At 40.0% G+C, this 22412-nt stretch overlaps 3 protein-coding genes across 5 annotated transcripts; all 3 read right to left on the reverse strand.

Moving 5' to 3' along the window:
- Positions 1-214: 214 nt before the first annotated feature.
- Positions 215-5486, reverse strand: LOC121802918 (plant UBX domain-containing protein 7-like). 2 transcript variants are annotated; one of them, XM_042202608.1, is made up of 9 exons: positions 5316-5486; positions 3732-3946; positions 3080-3278; positions 2814-2891; positions 2665-2733; positions 2006-2149; positions 1745-1856; positions 1027-1289; positions 215-659 (listed from the first exon to the last, which is right to left on the reverse strand). In XM_042202608.1, the coding sequence occupies exons 1-9, from the start codon at positions 5415-5417 to the stop codon at positions 495-497; spliced, it is 1347 nt and encodes a 448-aa protein (XP_042058542.1). In that variant the 5' UTR covers positions 5418-5486; the 3' UTR covers positions 215-494. The 2 variants fall into 2 exon arrangements, with proteins under 2 accessions (XP_042058542.1, XP_042058543.1); XM_042202609.1 differs by having other exon boundaries at positions 3080-3275; positions 5316-5485.
- Positions 5487-6860: 1374 nt separating this feature from the next.
- LOC121801966 (alpha-galactosidase 1-like) lies at positions 6861-22333 on the reverse strand. 2 transcript variants are annotated; one of them, XM_042201459.1, is made up of 14 exons: positions 22113-22333; positions 21974-22032; positions 21836-21892; positions 21714-21748; positions 21085-21188; positions 20941-21016; positions 20718-20776; positions 20419-20633; positions 20271-20353; positions 20091-20181; positions 19709-19758; positions 19469-19609; positions 19180-19316; positions 6861-6937 (listed from the first exon to the last, which is right to left on the reverse strand). In XM_042201459.1, exons 1-13 carry the CDS (start codon positions 22280-22282, stop codon positions 19224-19226), a joined length of 1233 nt encoding a protein of 410 aa, XP_042057393.1. In that variant the 5' UTR covers positions 22283-22333; the 3' UTR covers positions 6861-6937; positions 19180-19223. The 2 variants fall into 2 exon arrangements, with proteins under 2 accessions (XP_042057393.1, XP_042057391.1); XM_042201457.1 differs by lacking the exon at positions 6861-6937 and having other exon boundaries at positions 19082-19316.
- On the reverse strand, positions 12891-14412 carry LOC121804321. The gene is made up of 2 exons (XM_042203811.1): positions 13054-14412; positions 12891-12998 (listed from the first exon to the last, which is right to left on the reverse strand). The coding sequence occupies exons 1-2, from the start codon at positions 14410-14412 to the stop codon at positions 12891-12893; spliced, it is 1467 nt and encodes a 488-aa protein (XP_042059745.1).
- Positions 22334-22412: the final 79 nt, after the last annotated feature.

Raw genomic sequence — 22412 nt, forward strand, 5'->3', positions numbered from 1 at the left:
ATGTTTTCATTTTTAGAATACATTGTTTTAATATTTTTTACTTAGCCATTGTCAAAATATTGGAAAAGAGGTGTGGGAATAACTGCCATACAAATTCATGCAAGGATACTCCAAAGGTGTTAAGGCATGCCCTTGATCAAATTCGGTTAAATTATACTTCTGCCATTACTGCATATTTTCTCCCTTTGATTTAATGAATTGGTACACTATCTGATTAAAAATAAAAAGTGATGCATAAGAGTATCTTTTTAAATAACAAATTTACAGATTCATAATGAGTTCCTTCTCCAAACTAAATAAAGGAAGCAAAAGTATAGAACTAAAACTGTAGTTTGCTTCATGCAATATATACAAGAGATGCATCACAGTAGCTTTGACTGATTTCATTCTTACCCATCTCCCCTTCTTACAAAAAACAACAAAATGAAAGGGACATAAATATCCGAGCTTCCGAAGTAAAAACTCTTCAACACAGTATCTCATCCGCCCGGTCTTCATTCCCAAGTTACCGAAATCATTGAGTTGGCAAGCCCCGATTCCTCAAATGTTGAAATGACATTGAAATCCAATGTCTTTGATGCACCGGGAATAGCTTGGCTCAGGCGAAATGGCCGGTTACTGTCTTCCTTCAGCTCCAAGGAGCAGAATGACCATAGCAGCTGTACCAAATGAACAATAATTACAAGGGATAACTTGCAAGCAAAAACAGTATTAGCACTACATAGCTATTTCCAACAAAGCGAATAGACTCGAGAGTTAGTGCACCAACAACTTTTCTACCGTACGACATGTGTAACATCATCGATTATTCTGTGATCAATGATCAACCAGAAATGCTACATTATTATGTTCACATGCATGATTTCAGATACAATCCAGAAGAACTGAAAGCAGAAATATCAAGAGCATGGAGTTGGAGTTTTTTGAATAGGAGGGTAGGAAATTGGGAAATAGGGTGACGGGTGCGCACGGCAAAAATCAGTTGGGGAGTGACAGATTCTAAAAGAGAAATAGTTAAACATCTACCTGAACTGGATCGGTGCGAAGGAAGTTCCTCCGGATTCTGCGCCCATCTGGGAGACGTACTCCAACCATACAAAGCAGATTCCTGTCACCTTTGGGCTCTTCAGGCAAAGGTAAATAACTTGGCTTCTTAACTTGCGGTTCAGCAGTGGCATCATCCACTTTGTTGGGGTGATCTGATTTTGTATCAATCTCCTTCTGATCATCCATAGACATAGCCAGCGCTTTCTGCAGGTCTTCGTCATTCTCATTATTGTTATCTGCAGCTGTCGAAACATTTATAGCAATCATCAGAAACTACACAAGTACATTATAGCTAGATGCATACAATCTGTATTCTACAGTCATGTGGAGGTAATGAAGCATGTCAAGAGTTTTTCAAGTGATTTTTATATAAATAAGTGTTCAATTACAACTAGCCACATGTTAGCTACCAATGTTGTCAATTTAGTTCGTCACACTGTTCATACTCGTATCCTTTGATTCAATTATACTTTGTAGAAAGCTAACTTCACTCATTATAAAATTGCATACAAAAAAAACATGAATTGCACAAATGCACCAAAATTAATCAATCAAATGAAAAATAAACATAAAGAGTGAAATCTAGATGTTATCCAACCTATATTGAGTCATTGACGTATATATATACACATTTCCTTTGAACAATAATTAGTGATTTGCAAGGGTCAAGCAGAGATTAGTAGTAGAAGTGGAAAACCTGTAGTTGGTTGGGGACGTGGAATAGGGGACTTTGAGCTTTCTCTGGATCGTTTATGAGAGTGACTGACATGCAGATCTGAGGGGCTGCCATCCATAAATTGCAACAGATCCTAGAACATGAATAGAAAAGGCTCAGATCACATTATAGTATTAGTAACAGAAGAATCATCTCACTCTCCTTAGGTTAAAGTGCGTAGTCCTCCATGGGTGTAGACGTGTCATTGAAAAAATAGTTAAAATACATAGAAAACTCAAATACCTCCAGCAAGTTTTGTGGTTGAATCATTCCACGCCAAGAACGCATTTTTTGACCTGTTATGGGATCGATCACCATAATGACCGGAATAGAGTCTAATTTGTAGTAAGTACAAACTTTGCTCCCCTCTTCAGTATCATCATATACCTAAAGCGTATTAAATAACAGGAAGAATCATCTAGTAGAATAACTTTTGGTATGCTGTTAGCTCATAGAAATTAAGGAATACAGCGCTAAAAACACTCACGGTGCTCATGAGCATGTATATGCGTTAAATTTGAGAAACCACTAACCAAAATTCCACATGTCATAACATATAAAAATCACCATACATCAGTTTTGCATTGTTTGTGCAGTGTGCAACAGAAATACATTTAAACTGAACTTAAAATAATTTTCCTCCCTCTCATATTCCAACACTCGGAATATGACTGCATCTTTACCTGCTAATGATTTATGAAAAGCAAAACATACCGTATGTAAAATGGAATATTAAAGAAACATGATTGGAAGTTGGAACTATCAAAGCATAAATATAAGAACCTCTTGATACAGAAAAAAAAAATCAAAAGGCTTCACATGGTCTCTTATCAAGTACTACTATTACAACAAATGTAAGGCCCAGTATTCCAAATTTGACACTTTATATATGACATACAAACCTGCCAGAAAATGAAGTTTGTCCTGATAGTCTGAGCAACAGCTTCATTTGCCCAAGTGTCGCGGTTAAGCTGCAAAACAGGAAAAATATAATGTTTTAGAGCCATTTGTTCTGAGGGAGAGGGGCAGAGGGGAATTGTAAAGCAAGTACCATATGGGAGCTAAATTCCTTAGTGGACTGCATGTTGACAAGGAGCCATTTGTTCTGAACTCTAGCATGATCTTTAGCCTGAAACAAATAGGACAATGCATCAAATAAAACATATGTCATGTTAATGTCTCCTACTCTCCTTTGAATCACATCTCAAGATCAATTCGGCACTTTCCATCCAAGTTTGATATTAATAACCAGAGAGGTACCACCACCAAAAGCAAATAAAAACCCAATATTTTTAAATATATTAGAGAGCATTTTACCTTTTCAAAGGGGCCATGGTACATTATAGCAAATGGAGGACGATATAAGGAGGCAAGATTATCCTGAACTTTGTCTGGAACAGAAGACGAAGAACCTTGTTCTGCTTCCCAGACTCCAGGTCGCTTCATCTCCTCCTGAAAATTGCGAAATGGAACTACAGAAGGAGTTCCTTGTGATGAATCTCCCCTTCGTGTTCTGCTGGATAAAGCAAAACGTTATTTAAAAAAAAAACTAACCTACAGAAGTTTTAGCTAACTTTTTAACTGCTGGATAAAGCAAAACGTTATTTAAAAAAAAACTAACCTACAGAAGTTTTAGCTAACTTTTCTAAAACATTAATTTTTCCCAGTACATAAACACCAAAAAAAAACAGTAGGTAACACTTAAAAGTAGATGCCTAAACTACAAATTTCCGTTCTAAAGAACATCACCCGATGCATGTACATCAATATTAACGAAAGGTACCAAATTAACAACCTGACCATGAATGACGCTAAATGACTACTTGACAAATGGCAAGGAAAATCAAATTCAGAGAAGCAGAAAACGAAAGCTCAAAGAATAAATGAATCATAAAATGAAGTTACATAAATCATATAAAGGTGAAAATCACAATTTATCAAGTGAGCAAAATGAGAAAGGTTTGGATACCCGTAAAGCATCGGACTGTCATAAAGAACATCTCTTTTCACAGGTAAAGGTGCCCGCACACCATCAGTGTCATCTGGACGACCTAACTCATTCTCCAAATCATGCGGAGGAAAATCATTTCCCACTGGTGGAAAATATGCAGGAGGTTGACCTGCCCTGCCTTCATTGCCAATGAAATAGAGTTGAATAGCTTCCTCAAAATTCCAGCTTGTAGCCTGGATCATGACATCATGTGAAATTTTACATTAAATTCTGAGAAAATTATCAATCTCTGATATGTTAGGAACAAGACAATCAGTGTTCCAAAACACACAATTACATAGCATAGAGAATCAAAAATCCAGACAATACATTGCAGTTTTAAAATACTAAAACCATATGCAAAGTCTTTCCAAGTTTTGCATTCACAAAAATTTCAGTAATGAATAACAAGGAGTGACTTAACCCTAAAAATATTGATACACAATCTAGACAATACAACCCTAGATAACACCACGTACGGAGCAACTCAGAAAATAGGCATATGATTTGACACCGACGAAGCTATTCTAAACTTAACACCTCAAAATAATCCTATTAATCCTTCAATTTACCCATCAATAGTTACTTGCAGTTTGTGAGCCTAAACTATTACTTTACCTCGATTCCTCCATCCCGCAAATTAGACAGAAAATTCACTTCTTTATGCCTAAAATAGTAAAATTACTACTAGTACCCAACAACAAACAAGAAAAGCAAACATCTTGAATAACCATAAAGGCACATTCCTCAGCTCTGGCTAAATCTTGATAACGAATAGGCCTGAAACTCATTATGATTTTGACACCCATCAAGCAATTCTAAACTAAACATATATAACACCTCCTCAAAATAATCCTTAAACAAACCCTTCATTTAACGGTTGATACTTACTTGCAGTTTGTGAGATTGGTTTCTACCAATGAAAACGCCTAAACTATTACTTTACCTCGGTTCCTCAATCCCGCAGATTAGACAGAAAATTCGCTTCTGTTATGCCTAAAATTACTACTAGTACCCAAAAAACCAAGCAAAACAAACATCTTGGGACTTTAATAACAATAAAGGCATATTCGTCAGCTCTAGCCAAATTTTGACAAAGAACGCCTAAACTATTACTTTACCTCAATTCCTGAATTCCGCATATTAGACAGAAAATTCAGCTTCTTTATGCCTAAAATTACTACTAGTACCCAAAAACCAATAAAAGCAAACATCTTAGAGACTTTAATAACAATAAAGGCACATTCCTCAGCTCTAGCCAAATATTGACAAAGAAACGCCTAAACTATTACTTTATCTCTATTCCTCAATTCCGCATATTAGACAGAAAAATCAGCTGCTTTACGCCTAAAATCATTACTAGTACCCAAAAAAAACGAAGAATAGCAAACATCTTGAATAACCATAAAGGCAGGCACATTCCTCTGGATTAGCAAACACAACTTTAGCTGGAAATGGGGAACAAGTTTAAGGAGATAACATCGGCAATGCAGGTCACAGAAATCAGCAGATCGAGTAAGGCGGTGATAAATCGGAAACATCAAAAGCAGAAATCAGAAGCACCTGAAGGAACTGGCGAGCAGTGTCGGCTGTTTGGCCGATTGCGATCTCCAAAAAGGAGGAAACCAATCTCTGCTGATCCACAGCAGATAAGACGCTCTCCATTGAAGTTTCTACTGATTTCTCAAAATTAGGTTTTTGGAGATAGATTTGGGAGAGATCATATGAATTTTACTTTTGTTCATTTATATATATACAGTATTTATTTCTGGTAAGATTTTATTATTCCTTATTTATCAGAGTTCTTTTATATGGAAAATACGGGTTACTATATTTTTTTTATTTTGTGCAATTTTTTTTTGTTTTTTCCCATAATATTATATTTTGAGAGAAGGCATGTAAGTTGTAATTCGAATTCTTGGCTTGTTGGATGTAAGTTGATGGATGAAATTTTATTAAATTATGGAGTATATTTTTAATATTAACCTTTTCTAAATTTAGCGAGTGAATTTATCATTCCGTAAATTTTGAGTCGAATTGATATTTTTAGTTAGTGGCGTCAAGCTGAACAAATTGTAAGTATACGAGAGCATTCTCATTCATGCTCTTAGGTAAGAGCATGGAAGTGAGTCCGGATCCACTTTTATTCATTTTTTTACATCCATGCTCTTCCGCAAGGACATGCTCAAGGATCTCATCATTCTATTATTCAATTTAAATAAAAACATTTTCACAATATTAGAATGCATTAAAAATACTCGGAATACTATTACAAATTACTAAAAAATTAAAAATTACATAATTCAAATCCTAAAAATTAAAAATTACATAATTAAAATTTTAAAAAAAATAAAAAAAACCGTAATAAACGGCTATATTTTTTGGGAATCCGATTTTTTTTTAATTTTTGGTATTATTTTCGATTTAAAAAAAAAAAGAAAAGAAATTACAACGGCCAATCGCACGCTGTCACGTCCCCATGCTCAGCGGCACATACGTGCTCTTATTATCGAGCAGGACCGTGCCGTTGGCGCGAGCACAGCGGCGGACGAGGCTGTGTCGCGCCCCGCTCCACGGACGCCGTCCGCCCCGGAGAGTGGCGATGAGGATGCTCTAATTAGCTTCATATTTGAAGGATTTAATAGCTGAAAAATACAGTAATTATATTTCAATTCATGTGTTTAACAGCACTTTTAAAATTTGTTAAAATGTGGAGTATACGAACTTTTGTACTCTATGAAGCAAATTTTTCAAGGTCAACTATTTTGGAAAATTTTAAATCCTATGTAGCATGCCCAATGGTAATTTTAATTGGGATAACATGATAAAATTAATATTGAAATGATAAATCAACACAATGAAACTATGTCATTTTGATGATTAAATTAGGTAGATTTTGTATTATATTAGTACTATTTTAATTTTGTGTGTACTTTCTTGATGAAACGATATCATGAAAAAAACTGAAAAAATGCTAAGATTCATGCTTTTAATTATTGGTTTTTAGGCAATTTGCCCATTTTCAATGGTGACTTTAGTCTTTATTTAAAAACTAGTAGTACTTGTAAACTGTATAACATAAATAAATAAATAAATAACTCAGCCAACTAATTACCAATGCCATAGAACCACCATTATATTGATAAATCACCATTTCTCACCACAACAACACTATTTTATAGTGCATGAATGTCACGACCGCAGTTAGCTAAGGATAGCATAACCCGGGAATTCGCGACTAAGGAGGGATTATAAGAAGCGGGGATAGAATTTAGGGGAAATTAAAGCCAAAGCAAAACGAGACGCACATAATAACTTAAATACGGAAATACTTATAACCAAAATACACTCGATCATGTAGAATCGGGTGACCGTTCATACAAGTTCTGATTATCAGAGTAAAGAGTAAGATAGACACTGCCTCTTAACCGGCACAGCGGAAACGAAAGAACGCGGTCCATGTATGGAGACATGAACCTCCGAGAGTTTTGTTCATAGTTATCTACTAGATTACTCTCCACAGCTCTTATCCCTTCCCCTTTCCACGACTCAACCTGCACGTTTAGAAAAAAAATGCAGGGCTGAGTACAAAAAGTACTCAGTGAACATAATGCCGAAAATTACAAATATACATTTGAAAATATTGTCAAGCCATCATCGCAGTAATACTCGGGGTTTTATTGAAAAGACCCAAGCTTACTAAAATATTCACTTTGGGCCCTTTTTCCTGTACTTAGCCATATCTGATCACCTTGTGCCGTCGAGATGGTGTTCTCGCACGGTCACCTTACATGCATGTGCCGGGAAGGTGGCCACCTTCCTCGGTCACCTGCTCTGCCCAACATGACAGAGGGAGCTTGTGTACACTAGTCCGAGCGGGGACACCACCCTCACTGGGACCCGAATTCGACTTGTATCATCATTCATAATTCACTTGGCCGTAGCCAACAGATAGGCATCATACACAAAACATTTATGGCATGACAACATCATTAAAATCACGAACATGTGTTCTTGTTTTCATAAAATACGATTTGTATTTTAGTATAAGAAAGCTCACCTTGATCGCTTAGTTTTCTTATCTTGAATTCTTACTCCGACCTTACTGGCGGAGATAACCTTTTTGAAAACAAACACGTACCAATAAGACTCGAGAAATTCACATACTTATAGGAATGCATGCCCCTACTTTATTTCTTTTATCATTTGCTCACCGTTAGAAAATTTTAGAAACTTGCATATTAATTAAATTGGGAAATTTAATTAATAGCACTTCATTATTAATATTATTATTACTACTACTACTACGAAATTTCTAAACTTACATTATTTGAACTTACATTATTTACTTCCACTTCGTTTGCTAGTTAGATTCCAACCAAAATTTGATATTCTATACTTTACTAATTACTCCTAAAAAAAAATAAAACAATTTGGGTCACAACTATTTATTTTAGCTTACTTAACCATTTCATTCTTAGGCCCGGAATACTTTAATTTCGGAATGGACCTCAAATCAATATGCAGTACAGCCCCAAGGTCGCCGAATCGGCTCGGAGGCTTCACGTTCCTCGCCGGCCCTGTCTTCGCAATGGATACTTCCTCCCTTGCTACACTCTGCTCCTTGACCGGCTCTTTCCGAGGCTGTAGGTCTGCCGGAATCGTTTCCTACTCCCTGCTCGGCTCATGCCGAAGTTGTAGCTCGGCTGGGACCATGCTCGGCTCTGGCCGAGGTTTCAGCTCGGCGGGGACCATGCTCGGCTCTTGCCGAGGTTTCAGCTCGGCGGGGACCATGCTCGGCTCTTGCCGAGGTTTCAACTCGGCGGGGACCATGCTCGGCTCTTGCCGAGGTTTCAGCTCGGCGGGGATTGTATCCATCAGCCCTCCCCTCCCTTCCAGCGCCGTCGCCGTCAAGACCCTCATCTCCAGCGGCCGACGCCGTTTCCGACAGGTAGGTGATCGGTTTCTTCATCCCCTCCCCCCCTTTTTTTTATTTAGGTTTTAAATACCTTTGTGATAATAGACTTTGTTAATTTCATTCCAAGATTTCTAGATTCCTGGAAAGAAAGCAAGGATGCGTTTTTGGAGCGTGGGCTGTCATTGTTGACGACGGAGCGCCGAGCTCGCTGCCGGAAGTTCCTCGCGGCAGATTTACAGATTGGTTCAAGATGAGTTTCTATATTTATTTCAGAGGTCTACATAGAATTGTTATAAGAGTCACAGGCTTTTTGGTGTTGTCTAAAGCATCATTAAAAGTCCTATGTTATGTCTATCATTCAATAGCTTGGGGAAAAATTCTGGTTTTGGCATGCTACTTGTATGTGTTGGGTGAAATTTGGAGTCCCTGATGTAATATGTCGAAAATAAAGGTTACTTAGCATGTTTCCATTTTCATTCTTACTATAATCTGATGTATATGCATAAAAAAAACTTGGAATTACCTTTTATGTGGGGGAAAAAGAGGTGGTGTTGGATTGGTGACTTGATTCTACAAGTGTGTGTAAATCTTCCTCCTTAGGCTCTGTCCGATGTGGAATTGAAGTAGGAAGAGGAAATAGTATGTGGGGTTTGTGAAGGAATTATGTGGGGTCGTGAAGGGGTGATTAGGATGTATGATGGTAATGTTTTTATGGTGAAAGAAAGTGAGTAAATATACTCATCTATGGCAAACTTAACCTGCAATTAATCTAGGCGAGAATGTTCATCAAAAGTGTCAGAGGAAGGATTTTTTTCCATACCTCATTAATGCCTTCATAAATGCAGCATTTATTATCTCTACAACTCAACCAGTAGCATTAAATGCATCGCATGACAGAGGTCTTCTCGGATAAGCTAACTAATAAAGAAAAACTATGTATTAATTTATTATTGTTATTAATATTTATTCATTTATTTAAATTTAATATTCATATAGGTGTAATATATATATTTACGTTTTCTATTCACTTGCCTAACGTTAAAACAACAACTCCTATAATTTATCGTAGCTTGAATTTAATCGCATTCAAGTTACTTATATAAGTAATCAAGATAATAATATTGTTTCTAACAATATCGGCTTAGCGGGTCGTTACATACTACCCCTCTTAAAAGAAATTTCGTCCCGAAATTTAGAAAATATTTAGACAAAAAGCTCGGGATATTTCTCCTTCATTTTCTCTTCTAGCTCCCATGTTGCTTCTTCCTGTCCGTGGTTTTTCCACAAAACCTTCACTGTAGTAATCGACTTGTTCCGAAGCTGTTGCACCTTTCGGTCTAGTATTTCTATCGGCTTTTCTTCGTAGCTCAGGTCAGGTTCTAAAGCGATTTCCTCGTGACGAATGACATGCTTCGGGTCGAACACGTACCTCCGAAGTTGGGAGACGTGGAATACGTGGTGCACATTACAAAAATTGGGTGGTAATGCCAAACGATATGCTACCGGGCCCACTTCTTCCAGAATTTCATAGGGTCCAATAAACCGTGGTTTCAGCTTTCCTCTGAGTCCAAATCTGGTTATCCCTTTGGAAGGAGATACTTTCAAAAAGACTTTCTCTCCGATGTTAAATTTCAAATCCGTTCGACGCTCATCGGCGTAGGATTTTTGTCGGTCTTGCGCTTCCTTGATTCGACCCCGGATTCGTCTCACGATTTCAATCATCTCCGCCACGGATTCTGGGCCTAATACCTTTCTCTCCCCTACTTCGTCCCAATAGAGTGGAGACCGACATTTTCTTCCATATAGTGCCTCATAAGGTGCCATGTCGATGGTGGCTTGATAACTATTATTATAGGCAAACTCTATCAGATGCAAGATGGATTCCCAGTTTTCTCCTCTATCGAGTACGACGGCCCTCAACATATCTTCTAGAGTTTGGATTGTCCTCTCGGATTGTCCGTCGGTCTGGGGGTGGAATGCGGTGCTGAAATTTAATCTCGTACCCATTTCCCTTTGCATGCTTTGCCAGAATCTGGATGTAAACTTCGAGTCTCGGTCTGACGTGATTGTCACAGGTACTCCATGCAGACGCACGATTTCCCGTACATATAACTGTGCTAGTTTCTCAGATCCATACGTGATTGGAATAGGGATAAAATGAGCACTTTTCGTGAGTCGATCAACAATTACCCAAATGGCAGTATTTCCACGCTTGGATCTGGGCAGGCCTGTCACGAAATCCATGGCGATATGTTCCCATTTCCACTGGGGAATTTCCAAGGGTTGTAATTTTCCGTAAGGTCGTTGGTGCAATGCCTTGACTCGCTGGCAAGTTAAACATCTCTCGACAAACATTGCGATGCTTCTTTTCATGCCGTCCCACCAAAATTTTCTTTTTAGATCCTGGTACATTTTTGTGCTTCCCGGATGGGCGGTATACGGAGTGTCATGTGCCTCGATTAATATTTCATTCCTAAGGTCCGGGTTGGCTGGTACACACAGTCTTCCTTCAAAAGTGAGGGCATTGTCCGCCTCTTCCCTATAATTGCTTTGCTCACCGGTTCGCACTTTCATTCGTATTTTCTCCAGAGCTTCGTCGTGTCTTTGGGCGTCAACTATTCGTTTTCTCAGGTCGGGCTGCAGCACCAAAGTTGCGATTTTAGCTTCCACTGTTTCCGGTGCTTGTATGATTTCTATCCTCATCTTGGCAAATTCTTGTATCAGTATTCCCTCCCGGGTGGCCAGACAAGCTAGTTGTTGAGACTTTCGACTCAGTGCGTCAGCTACCACATTTGCTTTGCCCGGATGGTAGTTTATGCTGCAATCGTAATCCTTCACCAGCTCGAGCCATCTCCTCTGCCGCATGTTTAGATCCTTTTGTTCGAAGAAGTATTTTAGACTCTTGTGGTCAGTGAAAATCTCACATCTAACCCCATATAGGTGGTGTCTCCAAATTTTCAGTGCATGCACTACGGCTGCTAATTCCAGATCGTGAGTGGGGTAGTTCAGTTCGTGGGGTCGGAGTTGTCTCGACGCATAAGCTATCACCTTCCCGTTCTGCATTAGAACGCACCCGAGTCCATTTTTCGAAGCATCTGTGTAGACCACGTAATTTGTTCCTGGTTCTGGCACGGCTAACACGGGGGCGGTGGTTAATTTCTCTTTTAGCAGTTGGAAGCTAGCTTCGCATTCAGGGGTCCACACAAACTTGATGCCCTTTTTGAGTTGTTGCGTCATTGGCCTGGCAATCTTTGAGAACCCTTCGATGAATCTTCTGTAGTAGCCAGCCAGTCCTAGAAAACTCCGAATTTCGTTCGGGTTGGTTGGTGATTTCCAGTTTTGTACGGCCTCTACCTTTGCTGGATCTACCCGAATTCCTTCTGCCGTTACTATGTGTCCAAGAAAATTAACCTCATTGAGCCAAAACTCGCACTTGCTGAATTTAGCATAAAGTCTCTCGGTCCTCAACGTTTCGAGGATAGTTCTTAGATGCTCAGCGTGTTCCGATCTATTCCTCGAGTAGATGAGGACGTCGTCTATGAAGACCAGGACGAATTTGTCGAGATATGGGTGAAATATGCGATTCATCAAATCCATGAACACCGCAGGGGCATTGGTCAATCCAAAAGGCATTACTACGAACTCATAGTGACCGTACCTGGTGCGAAAAGCTGTCTTGGGTACATCTTCGGACCGGATCTTCAATTGGTGGTACCCGGACCTTAAGTCAATCTTAGAAAATATACTGGCCCCCTTAAGCTGGTCAAATAAATCATCTATCCTTGGCAATGGGTATTTATTCTTGAGTGTCACCTTGTTCAATTCTCGGTAGTCTATGCACATCCTCAACGTTCCATCCTTCTTCTTGACAAAAAGTACAGGAGCTCCCCATGGTGACACGCTGGGTCTGATAAAACCCAGGTCTAAAAGTTCTTGCAGTTGTAGTTTCAGTTCTCCCAGTTCCTTTGGGGCCATTCGGTATGGCGCCCTTGAAATTGGCGCGGCTCCTGGTTCCAAATCGATGGTGAATTCCAGTCGTCTGTCTGGGGGTAACCCGGGCAGCGTGTCCGGAAATACGTCCGGAAATTCACGTACAATATCCACATCCTCAATCTTCTTTTCTTCATTATGTTCTTCGCTTAAGTAGACGAGGTAGGCGGGACACCCTTTTTTCACCAGCGCGGCTGCTTGTAGGACCGAAATTATGGATTTGCGCTTGTTCATAGTGATTCCATGGAGCTCAACTTGCCCTTCTCCCGGAGTTTGAAAGGAAATATGTCTTTCACTGCACTTGATGGTGGCGTGGTTCTTGGCCAACCATTCCATCCCTAGTATAATATCGACATCTTCCATTTTCATGACCCCCAAGTTATTAGCAATAACCTTACGTTCTCCGAGCGTGATTTCTAGGTTCGAGCACTTTTGTGTGATTTCTATAACTCCTCCTACTGGTGAGGACACCGTTACTCTAGGTTCGGCTGGTTCTGGTGTGAGTTCTAAAGTGCTTACACACGAGGTTGATATGAAGGAGTGCGAGGCACCAGTATCAAACAAAAGGACAATAGGTACGTTCAATAGAGTGCCCATACCTGCCAAATTCCCATGGTTGTTGTTCTGTTGGTTTCGTCCCAATGCATATGCCCTAGCTTGAGTTGAGAGGCTCGGTCGTTGTGGATGCGGGGTCTGGTGGTTCTGGGTGTCTGCATGTAGAGCTCGCAAGTGTTGACGTTGTGCTGGCTGGTTAGTTGGTGCACTCCTTCTCTGGAGTCCATTTTGACAGTTCCTGGCGATATGGCCATACCTTCCACAAGTAAAACAAATCATTTCTCCGGCCCTGCAGATTCCGCTGTGGGGCTTGTTACATTTGGGACAAAGATTGGGCCTTGGTTGAGTGATTCCTGTCGGTTTAAAGATAGGCTGCCTTGCAAAGTTTTGTGGGCGGGGTGGTCCATGCCATGGCTTCTTTTGTCCCCACTGGTTCTGGTTTCCTTCCCACTTCCTTTTGTCCCTTGGGGCTTGGGACGAGGTCTGCAGTGACATATTTGTAGGGTTGGGTGCAGGTCTTTCTTTAGGCAATGCAGCTTCAATGTCTAAGGCCAGTTTTAGAGCTTCGGAATATGGTAGTCCGCCACGGCTAGCCAATGCTACTCTTATTTCGTGCCTCAAGCCAGCACAAAATTTCTCGGACATCTTTTCATCCGTATCCACTTGATCAACTCCGTACCTGGACAGGTCAAAGAAAGTGCGATCATATTCTGTCACTGACATTCGTCCCTGTTTCAAGTTATAGAACTCTGTTTCCTTCTGCTTTTTATAGCTCTTGGGGATGTATTTGTCGTAGATTCCTGTCTTGAATTGATCCCAAGTTAGGTCCTCTAGCTGCTGCGGGGTCATTATCTTTTTGCGGGCTTCCCACCAATAATCTGCTGACCCAGTCAGTTGGAGTGAGGCACAAACCAAACGCTCATCGTCTGTGCATTGCAGTAAGTCAAACAGGCGCTCGAGCGCACGTATCCACGATTCCGCTTCAGTGGGGTCGCCTTTTCCGTCAAACGTTGGCGGCTTCTTTTTCAGAAAGGTGTTAATGACAGTTCTATCTACTGTCGGGGCAGGGGGGGGTGAAAGTGATCGAGGTGGAGATGGTGGCGGAGGGTTTACGTGTTGTCTTTCGGGCTCAGGGTGCGGCCTTCTACCACGTCCTCTTCCTCTTCCTCGGGGTCGCCCAGCTATCCTTGGCGGCATTTTCTATTGATAAAACACTTCCTTATAAGTTACTATTGTTGGAAAGATTTTAAAGATTAGGAGAGTAGAGAACTTCAATTTATTCAAACAATCATTATCAAATTCTGCTAGAGACAGAAAGTAAAACATGTATATATATACATATAAAGTTTATGTACAGGGAAAAATTGCCTCCACGGAGGACTTTCGTACAACCATTCTTGGTGTCGCAACATATCACATCTGTTACTAAACAGATGTTAGTCAAAATAGGTCAAGCCACAGAACACTCACATGAATGTTTCTGTGATGTCAAAATACTATAGCTAGTCAAAACATAAACCAGAACGGTCTCATAACGGATCCGTTTCTGGAGTACACACATATATACAAAGGTGACATCCTTATTTAGTCAACGATCAGGCTGGTGTCTCAGTGGCACTCGCACCGGTCCCCGGGTCCTCCTCACCTTCCTCTGGCTCCTCCTCGTCCGAACTCTCATCAAGGCGAATAGCTGACTCAATAGTGCTACCCGGAGGATGTGGTCCACTGGTCACAGTTCCCCAATGGCGTATAGCCCATGCGACGGGTCCACGCTCTAGTGATATAGGCTCGTGGCGACTCGGAATAGTACGACTCGTCGCTCCTGGCAATGCGTCGGGAGATGCCTCAGAGGGAATGGGCAATGGCTGTAGGCGACTGGTACCTACTATGATCTTCTGCTCAACTGACTCATCCCCGACTGAAAGAGTGGCGGGGGCCTTGCCCCTCCTACACCTCTCGGCTGCTGCAGCTCGTAACTCTCTCGCCTCGGTGCCTTCCGACCCTACTCCCTCTAGGCTCGGTGCGGGGTCAGGGCTGACTAGGTAGAGATCCTCCTCATCTCCCAAAGGGAAACGAGATGGTCCAGCCTCAAACTCTCCGCGAGTCCGACGCCTCGGTGGAGAGGGCAGAGGTGGGAGAATCAGGTCGGGCTGCTGAATGACCGGCTCGGGCTGAAGGTCTGCTGGCTGCGGGACCCCTGGGTCTCCTACCGGGGCTAGATCGCCCGGCCGCATATATGGCCCCCTCGGTGCCTGACCATGTAGGATAAAACACGAGTGGATCTCCCCGATGAACTCGGGAAAATCACCAAAAGAGTCGAAGAAAGGGGCTACAGAAAATATATAATCACGGGATCGATCGATGGCAAAGCCTACCCAATCCGAGGGTAGAAGTCTGATAAGTCGCTGTATCCCGTCATAGTGAGTCACTCCAAAGGGGTGCGCTCTCTCCCATAGCCACCTAAACTGTGCTAGAGATATCCCAAGATCCTCTCCTACGAGTATCACAAATGTGACGTACTCAAGGAGAATATCCTCGACTGAAGGATAGACCATCTGCAAAAGAACCTATATCGATCAGCCTCCCCCCCCTCGTATCGCGGTACGTAAATATGCATATAAAACATAAAGAAGTAAACGTGATGTGATGCGGATGCTTGGTCATTCCTACGAGTCGTATCCAACTATGTTATAATTGGGTACTAGAAGCAGTCCTAAAAGTCACTTCTACGTCCCATCATGCATGTTCACTATAGTTCGAATTACTTGTTATAATGTTTCTGGTATTGTTGCCCAGCTCAGGAAAGAGTTGGCAAATTAACAATTGCTGTTCTGTCAGGGCTATGTATACAAAAAGGAAAAAAAAAAATTTTTTTTTTTTTCTATACATAAGTCAGTAAAAATTATACACACTTGCTTTTAAAACAAAATATACTCACTTACCGTTGCTTTGGTTGAGCGTGTTGGGGGTAGGTGCTGGGAGTCTCTTTTGTTAATCGAAAAGCCCAGCGAATCAATGCTAGACCAAGGATTATATGAAAAAGACTCTCGGGTTCAAAGCGAGAAAGAACGCTCTGATACCACTCTGTCACGACCGCAGTTAGCTAAGGATAGCATAACCCGGGAATTCGCGACTAAGGAGGGATTATAAGAAGCGGGGATAGAATTTAGGGGAAATTAAAGCCAAAGCAAAACGAGACGCACATAATAACTTAAATACGGAAATACTTATAACCAAAATACACTCGATCATGTAGAATCGGGTGACCGTTCATACAAGTTCTGATTATCAGAGTAAAGAGTAAGATAGACACTGCCTCTTAACCGGCACAGCGGAAACGAAAGAACGCGGTCCATGTATGGAGACATGAACCTCCGAGAGTTTTGTTCATAGTTATCTACTAGATTACTCTCCACAGCTCTTATCCCTTCCCCTTTCCACGACTCAACCTGCACGTTTAGAAAAAAAATGCAGGGCTGAGTACAAAAAGTACTCAGTGAACATAATGCCGAAAATTACAAATATACATTTGAAAATATTGTCAAGCCATCATCGCAGTAATACTCGGGGTTTTATTGAAAAGACCCAAGCTTACTAAAATATTCACTTTGGGCCCTTTTTCCTGTACTTAGCCATATCTGATCACCTTGTGCCGTCGAGATGGTGTTCTCGCACGGTCACCTTACATGCATGTGCCGGGAAGGTGGCCACCTTCCTCGGTCACCTGCTCTGCCCAACATGACAGAGGGAGCTTGTGTACACTAGTCCGAGCGGGGACACCACCCTCACTGGGACCCGAATTCGACTTGTATCATCATTCATAATTCACTTGGCCGTAGCCAACAGATAGGCATCATACACAAAACATTTATGGCATGACAACATCATTAAAATCACGAACATGTGTTCTTGTTTTCATAAAATACGATTTGTATTTTAGTATAAGAAAGCTCACCTTGATCGCTTAGTTTTCTTATCTTGAATTCTTACTCCGACCTTACTGGCGGAGATAACCTTTTTGAAAACAAACACGTACCAATAAGACTCGAGAAATTCACATACTTATAGGAATGCATGCCCCTACTTTATTTCTTTTATCATTTGCTCACCGTTAGAAAATTTTAGAAACTTGCATATTAATTAAATTGGGAAATTTAATTAATAGCACTTCATTATTAATATTATTATTACTACTACTACTACGAAATTTCTAAACTTACATTATTTGAACTTACATTATTTATTACTAGTTCGTTTGCTAGTTAGATTCCAACCAAAATTTGATATTCTATACTTTACTAATTACTCCTAAAAAAACAATTTGGGTCACAACTATTTATTTTAGCTTACTTAACCATTTCATTCTTAGGCCCGGAATACTTTAATTTCGGAATGGACCTCAAATCAATATGCAGTACAGCCCCAAGGTCGCCGAATCGGCTCGGAGGCTTCACGTTCCTCGCCGGCCCTGTCTTCGCAATGGATACTTCCTCCCTTGCTACACTCTGCTCCTTGACCGGCTCTTTCCGAGGCTGTAGGTCTGCCGGAATCGTTTCCTACTCCCTGCTCGGCTCATGCCGAAGTTGTAGCTCGGCTGGGACCATGCTCGGCTCTGGCCGAGGTTTCAGCTCGGCGGGGACCATGCTCGGCTCTTGCCGAGGTTTCAGCTCGGCGGGGACCATGCTCGGCTCTTGCCGAGGTTTCAACTCGGCGGGGACCATGCTCGGCTCTTGCCGAGGTTTCAGCTCGGCGGGGATTGTATCCATCAGCCCTCCCCTCCCTTCCAGCGCCGTCGCCGTCAAGACCCTCATCTCCAGCGGCCGACGCCGTTTCCGACAGGTAGGTGATCGGTTTCTTCATCCCCTCCCCCCTTTTTTTTTTATTTAGGTTTTAAATACCTTTGTGATAATAGACTTTGTTAATTTCATTCCAAGATTTCTAGATTCCTGGAAAGAAAGCAAGGATGCGTTTTTGGAGCGTGGGCTGTCATTGTTGACGACGGAGCGCCGAGCTCGCTGCCGGAAGTTCCTCGCGGCAGATTTACAGATTGGTTCAAGATGAGTTTCTATATTTATTTCAGAGGTCTACATAGAATTGTTATAAGAGTCACAGGCTTTTTGGTGTTGTCTAAAGCATCATTAAAAGTCCTATGTTATGTCTATCATTCAATAGCTTGGGGAAAAATTCTGGTTTTGGCATGCTACTTGTATGTGTTGGGTGAAATTTGGAGTCCCTGATGTAATATGTGGAAAATAAAGGTTACTTAGCATGTTTCCATTTTCATTCTTACTATAATCTGATGTATATGCATAAAAAAAACTTGGAATTACCTTTTATGTGGGGGAAAAAGAGGTGGTGTTGGATTGGTGACTTGATTCTACAAGTGTGTGTAAATCTTCCTCCTTAGGCTCTGTCCGATGTGGAATTGAAGTAGGAAGAGGAAATAGTATGTGGGGTTTGTGAAGGAATTATGTGGGGTCGTGAAGGGGTGATTAGGATGTATGATGGTAATGTTTTTATGGTGAAAGAAAGTGAGTAAATATACTCATCTATGGCAAACTTAACCTGCAATTAATCTAGGCGAGAATGTTCATCAAAAGTGTCAGAGGAAGGATTTTTTTCCATACCTCATTAATGCCTTCATAAATGCAGCATTTATTATCTCTACAACTCAACCAGTAGCATTAAATGCATCGCATGACAGAGGTCTTCTCGGATAAGCTAACTAATAAAGAAAAACTATGTATTAATTTATTATTGTTATTAATATTTATTCATTTATTTAAATTTAATATTCATATAGGTGTAATATATATATTTACGTTTTCTATTCACTTGCCTAACGTTAAAACAACAACTCCTATAATTTATCGTAGCTTGAATTTAATCGCATTCAAGTTACTTATATAAGTAATCAAGATAATAATATTGTTTCTAACAATATCGGCTTAGCGGGTCGTTACAATGAAATTTCCCCTCCATAAGAAATTCTACAATTAAATGAAACCTCAATAAATAGGCTTCAATACAAACAACTTGCAAGCATGAGAATCTATACGTGCTGTCAAATTTCCTGTAAATGTTGAAGTCAGAGTCTTGTGCTGCAAAAACAAAAATACACATGTAGGATAATTCATTCGTAAACGAATTTATCGAAACTCACCCGGAACGTTTTAAGGGCGACCCGGGTGAAGCCTTAGATAACAATCAGAATATATATGAATGGTGTTGGAGTGTAGAGATAGATATATACCTCCCAAAGGTCTCTGGCTTTGACAGAAGTAGCCGGGGAGATGCCTATGTCGTCCCAATGGGCTGTGATTGGAGTAGCCACCGAGCCTCGGTTAAGCAGCAACACGGCTATTCTGTAGTGCGAAAGCGGCCCGGACCACACCTGCTCGAACACCAAATAACCGAATTATCTCTACTCAAATCTACATTTAATATTACCTCCCAATCATCACTATTGTCTATTTGTATATCTATATATTACCTCCCAATCACCTTCCATCCTAACCTTCTTGGCCTGAACACCTAGCTTGTCTGTCCATAATCACATCACAAAATGTCACAACAAGAATATAAAACTTAGGCATAAAAATCATGAATTGGTTTCTTTTTTTCCTTTTAAATTCTTTTTTTTTTTGTTATTTATATCCATGTGGTGTCACTTATGCCACATAAGGAGTAATTAGGGCACATAGGAGTCACGATCGCTGTGGAAATCCCAAAAATCCGAAAAACTACAATAAAATTCATAATTTTCACAATCAAGAATTAAGTTAGTGGGAAAATTCAGAATTCAGCCAAAATTTGCAATATTAACAACTAAATTTGCCCAAAAGAAAAAGAAGAGAGATGGAAGAATTTGTTACCTTGATTGAGTGCAATGACCTCCTTATTGGCTATAATCTCCATGGTATCTTTGCTTATATTTCTCACATCACAACCTATTAGCAATGGTGCCTAAAACCAATACACACATACCAACAATAATTACATATACAACAAATCTCAAATCTCAATCCAACTTAGAGTTACAAGATGTTTTATACCTTAGAAATAGCCCAAATACTAAAGTGAACAATGTACTCATTCTTGGTCATTCCTCCATTCCCAACCTCAAGCATGTCCGGATCTGTTCAAACTCAAACTCAAACTCGAACATTTGTGCGAAAAAAACACAAGTTGTTAGTAACTTACCATTCCATCCACCAGGCCTAGCATACTCTGCATAAACCTCATTCTGATCAGCCCTTGACACCATGCTGTCCCAATTATCCGAAATGTCGTTAGTCGTTCGCCAGCTGTTCCCCACGGTGTAGCCCCACAGTGCCGGGTGCATATCTCCCCACTCGCATAGGGACAAGAAGATGGGCCTCCCCGTATTCATCAGAGCCCGGGTCATCACCGGATACCTGCACAACACAACACAACACAATTAATCCGTAATGTTTAACTCCATATCAATTCTTTCTTTTATTTTATTTTCTTTCTGTCACCTCAGAGTTGGCTTAATGCCACCATTGTTACAGTTGTCATACTTGAGATAATCAATGCCCTGCGAACAAGAAAAATTAGAAACAATATAAAGCAGTGTTTTTCAACTCCAATTAGTATGAAACTTTTTTTTAAAATGACCCAACAACAAATCCGTGAAGACTTGATCCAGGACAGATAATATCATATTAACCAAAAAAAACAGCCATAGCTAGAAAAATATACCCATGAGGCGAAGGTTTTGGCATCGATCTCTTCGTGCCCGAGCGAACCGGGCATTTTCTTGCTGCAAGTCAAGTATCTGCAAACCAAGAAAAGGATAAGCCTCGTGTTTTGATTCAATTTGAAAGAAATTGTTGTTGTTGTTACCCTGCATCTGAGTAGATTCCTATCTTAAGACCTTTGCTATGGACATAATCAGATAAGGCCTTAATTCCAGAAGGAAATGTTGAATTTTTAGGCACCATGCTTCCCTGAAATTTCCAACATCATCAACCACATGCAAATCAACAAAATATTTAAAAATTGAATATCCAACCAGAATCAAATTGAAATTTAAAATTTAGTTCGAATTTATTCGATATAGTTTCCCTTAAGTTTTAATTTTTAACAAAAATTAGGTTTTTCAGTTTGATTCGATTCTAAAATATAGAAAAAGAGTAAAAAAGGAATTTGGTATATATATTTATATAAAAAAACAAAGCCTAGTAAAAATAGATCTAGATAAATTTTAATTTTGAACAGTACAAATTTAAATATAAATTTTGAATAGAAAAAATAAATCTAGCATTGTAGTAACTTTATGCTTGAAAATAGACATGATACAATATTAATTAATACTTATTAGATGATTCTTCTAGTATATTTTTGGATGCTCATTTATTTTGGTTTTTGGTTTAAATCGGTTTTCATATCTCAAAAAATTGTTTTTCCGTCTAGTTTGACAATCGAAAACTGAATGCTCACTCCTAGCAATTTCTCTCGTAAAAAGAACATACCTTGCTGTCGCGTTCGAGTTCAGCCCAGCAATCATCTGTGAGTGACATAATCTTGCATTGTCACAAAAATGACTAGAAAAAAAAGAGGATAAAAATTAACAGCAGCATTATTATTTTTTTACCTATGTTGACATAATTGTATCCCAATTTAGCAAGGCCAGTTGAGACAAGGGCATCAGCTGACACACAAAAAACCATAGATTTTTCTTAGTCATCAACAAAGAAGATAAAATAATGAGAATATCAAAAACCATCATTACCAGTTTCTTTGATGATCTTCTCATCAATCATACAGTTGAAATGATTCCAACTATTCCATCTAAAATGAACAAAAAATAGATGTTTTTACATGTAAGAAAATGGAGGGCATAATAAGTAGATTGAAGATGAGTTTTTTACCCCATTGGTGGGGTGGAACCAATGCCATTTCCAAGAAGATTCCGACGGCTTAAGGCGCTGGAATCCGATGAAGAAGATGCTGTTATTACAGCACACATGATTAGGAAGGAGCAAGTCCTAGCAACAAGTGATGAAGAGCCCATTGTTGATGTTTGATGAAATGGAAGCATGAGAAGTGACACAATTTATGGAGTGGAAGATGCTGTTTGGGATGAGAGATATTTAAAGTATTTATAGTTAGGATTTTGGATGCCTTTGTTTTTCAATTTTTTTTAAAAAATTTGAGGGCCTTCTGTGCTT

Source organism: Salvia splendens, chromosome 5, assembly GCF_004379255.2.
Source record: "Salvia splendens isolate huo1 chromosome 5, SspV2, whole genome shotgun sequence".
Lineage (NCBI taxonomy): Eukaryota > Viridiplantae > Streptophyta > Magnoliopsida > Lamiales > Lamiaceae > Salvia > Salvia splendens.

Coding starts and splice junctions, on each gene's coding strand:
- LOC121801966 (XM_042201459.1), bottom strand. CDS start 22,282: ATGCTTCCATTTCATCAAACATCAACAATGGGCTCTTCATCACTTGTT. Junction 21,017..21,084: donor GGAATCTACTCAGATGCAGG/GTAACAACAACA, acceptor CTTGGTTTGCAG/ATACTTGACTTGCAGCAAGA. Junction 19,610..19,708: donor GGATGGAAGGTGATTGGGAG/GTAATATATAGA, acceptor GTGTTCGAGCAG/GTGTGGTCCGGGCCGCTTTC.
- LOC121802918 (XM_042202608.1), bottom strand. CDS start 5,417: ATGGAGAGCGTCTTATCTGCTGTGGATCAGCAGAGATTGGTTTCCTCC. Junction 3,947..5,315: donor CTGCTCGCCAGTTCCTTCAG/GTGCTTCTGATT, acceptor GTCATGATCCAG/GCTACAAGCTGGAATTTTGA. Junction 660..1,026: donor TTCGCACCGATCCAGTTCAG/GTAGATGTTTAA, acceptor CATTTGGTACAG/CTGCTATGGTCATTCTGCTC.
- LOC121804321 (XM_042203811.1), bottom strand. CDS start 14,412: ATGCCGCCAAGGATAGCTGGGCGACCCCGAGGAAGAGGAAGAGGACGT. Junction 12,999..13,053: donor TCACGCTCGGAGAACGTAAG/GTTATTGCTAAT, acceptor ATATTATACTAG/GGATGGAATGGTTGGCCAAG.